Source organism: Aedes aegypti, chromosome 2 (assembly GCF_002204515.2).
Source record: "Aedes aegypti strain LVP_AGWG chromosome 2, AaegL5.0 Primary Assembly, whole genome shotgun sequence".
Classification (NCBI taxonomy): Eukaryota; Metazoa; Arthropoda; class Insecta; order Diptera; family Culicidae; genus Aedes; species Aedes aegypti.
This window is the reverse complement of record NC_035108.1, coordinates 22,250,596-22,258,038: the sequence shown is the minus strand read 5'-3', so window position 1 is coordinate 22,258,038 and position 7,443 is coordinate 22,250,596. Positions and strand designations below refer to the sequence as shown.

The 7,443-nt window shown below is 41.2% G+C and overlaps 1 protein-coding gene across 2 annotated transcripts in view; it reads right to left on the bottom strand.

Annotated features, from left to right (window-relative positions):
• Nucleotides 1–2,273: 2,273 nt before the first annotated feature.
• LOC5571274 overlaps nucleotides 2,274–7,443 on the bottom strand; it is a 138,123-nt gene continuing 132,953 nt past the window's right edge. For both annotated transcript variants that reach the window (XM_021840211.1, XM_021840212.1), the window contains exon 12: nucleotides 2,274–4,812. In XM_021840211.1, the coding sequence (XP_021695903.1) occupies nucleotides 4,398–4,812 (415 nt within the window). In that variant the 3' untranslated portion in view covers nucleotides 2,274–4,397. The remainder of the gene's footprint in view (nucleotides 4,813–7,443) is intronic.

The window sequence follows — 7,443 nt, the reverse complement described above, 5'->3', positions numbered from 1 at the left end:
CAAATATGAAAGAACAGCCTATGATCAAAAGAAGGAAAAATAAAATTGTATTATTATATCAGTATAGCTACAAAACACACACCGGACACCGATTTATTCTGGTACCAAATATACATTATAAAAGAAAATTCCTATGTTATGTATTACCTGTTTTTATAACCAATTAAGTTTAGAAGCTGGCTCTGTTCCAGTAATGATGTGACAACAGAATAAAAAGGAACAAGAAGAGTAAGCGTTACGGTAGCCTTAAAATCCAACAAGTCCTAACAAGGTGAAAAACTAATTCCACTACCGTAATTCGAGGTGTAGTTGATCAGTGGGGAGAAGTTGATCATTCGCGTACCCACACGTATAAACTGTCAAGAGACCTATGATTCGATTTTAATTAGCACAATTTATGTGGCGTCGTATTACCTGATGGCTGCTCTTGATGATCCTAAATTCTGTTTGATATTCAGTATAATTATATCATGGAAAAACAGACTTTTTAGAAAATGTTTGATGAACTATTGAAGAGCTCTTCTCCAAACAATCGACTATTGACAAGGCTAGATAAAGACACCATTTAAATAAACTGTTCCATACATTTCAGATATGTTCTGTGAATCCAGTTTTGAATTTTCATTGTGGATAAATAATCATTTTCGGTGTAAAAATGTATTGTTTTGTGCGTGAGTTGCTTATTTCAAAGAACATTGCATACTTTTAGGCGTTTAAAGTGATGTATTCTGTATGTTGCCGCGCCACAATTCTACTGGCAACCCTCTCGACACAGAAATCTCTGCTTCATGAGTGCGTCAGTCTATTGCTACTTAACATTGCTATTGTCCTATTGCTACTGTCAACACAGTGACTAGACATAATCGCAAAATCTACAACCCTACTTAGAGAGTGAGAATACGAGTTTGGTTAAATTATATTATTAGCTTTGGTGAATTTGTAAACCTTTATCTTATAGACAAGTAGGTACCCACTATATATCCTGAATTATCCATAATACTAAAATACGGAATTTCATTAGACAACCTAATCAGACGACTCAATATAGGTGAGCAGCGACGAATAGTTGAGCATCGAAAGTCGCAAGTATGTACTCATGAATTCTTAGTTTACATATCTAATTAGTCGATTTATAGTACCAGAGTTCGTGAGAATTAGGCACAGTTGATGCGTGGATACCTTAGTTTAGAGAAGAACACTGAATTGTATGTATGACCTTTGCTTCTTATTTGACACTTATAACAAAAATTGTGTATTTCAGCTTTGAAGCACTACTGTTCAATAAACGCTATCGAAAATCAGTAGTTTCTCTGGTCCAGTATCAACACTGTAATTTACAACAATCAAATTTAAAATTGACCTATATATCATTAAGTTGTAAGATTTTCGAGACTTGAATAAGATTCAGTGACCCCAAGTTTAGTGAATAGTGAATCTCTTTATCTTAAGAAACTTACCGCAATAATTGATCAACTTCACCCCGGAATCAAAAACTCTACTTATTGATTAAAAAAAAATGTTTTTATCATGAAGAAAACATTTCGTTGAAATTTAGTTTGTATAATTTGATATATATCCAACCAGTACATGTTTTGAAAATATTTGGAATATAATACATGTATTCTACTAGGAGTTACAGAACAGAATCGCTCTAAAGTGATCAACTTTACCCCATTTTACGGTACTTAAAATGGCGCCTAAATCCAAGTTCCCAGAATTCAAAACAAGCGGTGCGCTAAAGAAACGTTTTTTCTGCCAAATTCAAGATGGCGGCTGTAGGGATTGAGAGGGGTACTATAGAAGATATCAATTCGGCTGATTGAGCCATTAGTTTTGAATGTGCCGGTTCCTCCTTCCGGACACTACAGCGGCCAAATTCAAAATGACCGCCAAAATTGCATTAGTTTTAAATGAAAGCTATATCCTTTTCTATACGGTGCCACTAAGTTTGCTACCTGCTCCACAGGAAATATGGGACATATCACGCAAATAAATACCTATGATTTATCAAAAATTGGGCTGGTTTTAGCGAGAATTGCTCCTATGCTATGCTAATAGCTGCTTTGGTAGAATAGTTAGATGTGAACTCGGTTGAGAAAAGGTTGTACAGGGTGGCAATAACTGAAGAAAACCATATCGCCGAAAGAAAAAACAGCACAAAGAAAGTGTGATAGCTGAAGCACAAGATAGCATGAACACAGATTAGAAGACATGCATGCATGACTCAGTACATGTGAAGAATGAGGTGATATTATATTGAAAATGATATGACATAAAATATTATAAAATTTATTGAGTACATCCAGGTGGCAGTCCATGCCATCAGCATCTGTTTTATTTTCAATGGTTCATTCCGGTAAAGATAATGGAATCTAATTACAAGTATTACTAATGTATTTTTTTATAAAATTGCGTAACATAACTCTAAGGACACATAACATCGATATTTGTAAACGAAAGATCTAATCATTCGTTGCCCCTTTCAAATCGCATGTGTCCCGCTTATGATCAATTCAAATAGCTATACATACCTAACATCGTAACATCCTACAATTTTACAGACCGATGTGTGTCGTCGCAACTTGTGATTATTTCCTATCGTGAACGAATCTACCCGCGATTAGAGGATAATGGCTGACTAAAACTTATACTCGAGTACTACATAACAAAAATGTATAAAACCATAATTTACACGCGCCCAATCCGACCTGTTCCGGTGAAGCTTGCTTCCAACCGGTCGGATGAACTATTCTGTCCTTTTGAGGTTAAATATAAAATTCTGGGTTCAATCTGCACATGCTCTCTGCTTAACGTTCGCTCATTAGGTCTATTGGGGAAAAAATAACTAAAACTGTGATTATTCTTGTTGTTGTGACTTCGGCTCCCTGATTTGTGTGTGTGAAACAGACAGAGGAGGATATAGAGTAAGGTGGCCCATTTTTATAATCAACTGTAAAAATTTTGAGTTGCACCCCTCAAATTTGTTCTTTTGAATTCCAGAAGTTTCTGTGAAAGTTAAAGCGAAATCCGTCAATTCTTAGAGGCGGCTATACGAGTTTGAATTGTGTTTGTAAAGAATCTGTTCCAACTACAATTTTGACCGTGAGGTAAGCTGTGGTCGATAAAATTCTTCCGTTATTTGAAGATTCTCTCATCAATAGAGAAGAGACAACAACATACTGGAAGAGTATTCGTTAAGAATCAAAAAACTTATACCTAGGGTAACCACCTTAGAGTTGCCAGATTTCGATCGAACTTTCCCAGTATATTCTAGAGGCCCAAATCAACGAATTAGGGGGATGTAACTAAAGATTTATGTAGTTTGATCATCATGTTTCATCCTAATGTAAAGATTGCATAGGAAAAAACAAAATCATAATCTATATAAATAAAAGTGAATTGAAATCATGTGTGGCTCAACTGAAGGGTGCGAAAAACAATAACACAAACTGAATCATAATTAAGTAGAGGAAAAGCTACTGCATCTGGTTGCATTCTCCTGCCAGGCATGCCCTTCATTGTGCCTATCAAATAGACGACACTCACTTCACTTTCTTTCGCATTGCATTTCGTTGTTGGCTGGCTGGCTGGCATTGCACAGTATTTTATGTTGTTGATTTTGTGCGCTTTTTCAATGGCGCAAAAACCGTTGATTTTAGCGATAAAGTTTGTTCGGAGAGATTTCTTGGTACACCTCTTTTTACGTAATGGATCAGAAGTACGTAAAGGAATTTTACGTGAATATAATTCAAACCCGCGAAAATCGTTTTGTATGAAATTTCTTGTATTAAGTCTACTACAGACAAGACTTGTTAGAAAAACGTTATGTTAAGGTATGTAAATTGTATGCTAGTTTGTCTGATCACTAAGATCAGGTCAACCAAGAACTGTAGAAATCAGGCCTTCAGATCTTTAAGCGTAATCAATGACCTTTGAAGGATTAGGATCAAAGTTGATACCTATACGGGATTAAAAATAACACGCTGTCAGATATATCGTCAAGAGATTACTAGTTACGTATGTTGATCTGAAGACCTAAGCTCAACGGACTTCTTGGATAAACCTAGAAAGCCGGTGGACTCCAAACTTGATAGAATATGTTTGTTTGAGTCTACTCGGGTATGAACCTTATTCATAAACTATCGAAAGAACTCTGGTTACGCGTGGCCTTCACTTCAAGAATGATCAGTAAACTTTTCACATCAAAGGATGCACCCTTATATACCTAATAAGAAACTTCTTCGAGCAAAGCTTATCGCTAAAATTAACGGTTTGTTTGCTATTCACAAAGCGCCCAAAGTCGACTAAATAGAACACAGTGCACTGCATGTTGACGTCTTCATCGCTTCGCGATGCACTCACCACACATAAAGTCACGCAAAAATGCCTCCCCGACTCTATTTCTTGTCCTTGTTGTAGTCGACAAAGACCCTCACCACCTCGCCGGAGTACTTCCGCTGCGTTGGGGTGAAGTACAGGTCCGACGATTCCGGCATGTGGTTCTGGTGCATGCTCGCCTGCTGATACTGCATTCCGTTGCCGTTGGTTATCGAACTGGTGGCATAGTGGGCGGCGCCTCCTCCCGACGATGGGGTCTGCTGACTGGACCGGGATTTGCTACGGCGGTCCTGGGTATAGTATTCGGATCCACTGGGTCGTTGCATATGGGATTGCTGGTGGTGTTGCTGTTGTTGCTGCTGCTGCTGTTGGTGCATTGGTCGCGGCAGGGAATAAGCTCGTTCGGCATATGAGGAGGACCGCTCACCATTACCGCTGCGGTCGTGCGTCGAGCGTGGGTACATTGAACCGTTTCTACGGTGGGAAGAGAAAGGAAAGAAGACGGTTAGTTGTTTTAATATGTTTGGATAAAATGCACTTTTTCACGGACACTTAAGTTTATGGCATCATAAAACATTACTGTTGACAAGTTCATTGTGTAACTTGGTGTGAAACTAAAAACTGGCTTCAGAACTGCAAAGCCTAATTATACCGGCAAAAATTCAAACTTCTGGTCATAAATAATTAATATTATCCGTAAACTGTAAAACCTCGCAGCAATCCTGTACATAAACCACGTGGTCATTTGGGATGGAGGGTGTGTCTGGCCAATAATCAAGGTGAACACCCTTTTCTTTTTAATTTTTGTGTGATGTTAAACCATGTAGATTCAGCAATTCAAAAACAATCACGAGGTCATTTATTTAGGAATTTCAGAACTCAAGTGGTTTTTGCTAATATTAAATGGACAACCTGAACGGGTGTTCCGTACGGAACGGGTGTCCCCAATCACTGCCGCAGTAGCATGAAAAACAGCGACACACATTCTATCATCACTGAATCACACGATGAACTCACCCAATTGCAGCCACTGATACGACCCACACTACCTACGTCACTGAGAGAGAGAGTTCCCACATCGAGTGTGAGTGCCAACAGTGAGTGTCCCACAATCAGCGTCATCGTCATCATAACACTCATCGTGTGGTTCATCCAAGGGTTCATCGTGCAGTGGCAGTGACGATAGGAGCCCGCGCATCGCGATGCTTCCACGCGATTCTAGAAGCTTCCGCGTGCAAATACGCGAGCCGTTCGCGTAGAAATCAGTATTATTTTAACCGCCGTGTGATTATGATCGACAGTGAAAGTGAAGTGTAATAGTAAAGTAGTGAAGTAGTTAAGTAAATAAAGTGTAGTGATTAGTAAACCAGTGGTGTCGAATATTTTCATCCGAAATACAGTCCACCCCGACCCGACCGGAGTTGGCCACGGTTAACGCGCCAACATAGTGGTCCTTCGAGCTGGATCCAGCGCCGCTTGCCGTAGGAAAATATTCGATACATCCGCTCGTTGTGACGAGATAATCCGACACGTTAGCATGGCTCTAGCCAGGACGTGTATTGTAGAGAGGTCTACTAATCACCATCGCCGTCCAACACGTCTGCGCGGTACCTACACAGGGACGTGTATTATTGAAACAGTTGTTCACATCGTCGCGCGCTACGAATCCCAAGCAGCTCTGAACCAGAACCCGTAACACCAGGAGAAATCGCCTACCGGTTATCTGACCCGAAATTCAACCCAACGAAGAAGTTTGAAGCCGAATCGAATCCGACGCTTCTTTCTCCAGGAATCACTGTTATCGTTTCGAGCCAACAGCTACCCGCTCAGTGAGGATCGCCTCGGAGCCATGCAGCAAGATCGTACACCGAAGTCCAGATCCAGAAACGAGAAGCCGTTTTCCACGACCAAACCACCGAATGGAAATTGTCCGATGACCCCATTACACTCAAGGAGCTGTCGTCACTTTGCCGCCAGAGAGACCAGGTGAGCCTTAAGCTAGTACGAGTGCAAAGGGCACTAGGTACCGCCCAACACCAAATCAACCAGTCGCTGTTGAGAACATATTTGAAGAATGCCGATGATGCCTACACCGAATTCAGCACCGTGCACAGCAATATAATAGCAATCATTCCCGACGAGGCTTTTCGGCAGGAAAAAAAGCAGTACATTGCATTTGAGGAGCGCTACCGTCAGATCCAAACAACTATCGATGAGCTAATGCTTGCCTGCGAGGTGAATCCTGCCAGACTTTCTGACCCACAGCCACAAGTGATAATTCAACATCAACCATTGAAGGCTCCGATCCCCACCTTCGATGGGTCCTACGCAAACTGTCTGAAGTTCAAGGCCATTATTCAGGACTTAATGGCCAACTCGCCAGATTCGGATGCCATCAAGTTATACCATCTCGACAAGGCACTTGTTGGTGAAGCTGCAGGAGCTCTGGACGCGAAGGTGATCAGCGAGGGAAATTACCAGCAAGCATGGGCTATTCTCACGAACCGCTATGAGAACAAGCAAATCATCGTAGAGACGCACATCCGCGATCTGTTTGATACTAAGCGAATGTCATCAGGGTCGTCCAAGGAGTTGCGACGCTTACTCGACGAATGTGTCCGCCACGTAGAGAGCCTGAAGTATCTCAACCAGGAGTTTTCAGGAGTTTCTCGTCTACACCGTGACGTCCGCTATGGATAACGCTACAAGGATGGCTTGGGAAGCAACCCAGAAGAAGGGCGAACTACCCCAGTATTCGCAAACTATCTCGTTCCTTGATGCGCGACACCAAATGTTGGAGAACTGTGAAAACGTTTTCCAGGCTGGCTCACAATGTTTTACCGACCCGAGTTTGAAGCCTTCCCAATCGTGTACAAAAACTTCCAATATTTGCACCGCTACAACCGAACGACCCACAAAGTATATCTGTGATTTTTGCCGAGGACCTCACCACAACTTCCAGTGTTATATATCGCTGCCTTTTGACCGAAGGATGGGCAAGGTAAGGACGACTAGAGCATGCTTCAACTGTCTCCGAAAAGGACACTCGTTCAGAGAGTGCTCTTCTTCAAAGGTGTGCCAAAAATGCCAGAAGCGGCATCATAC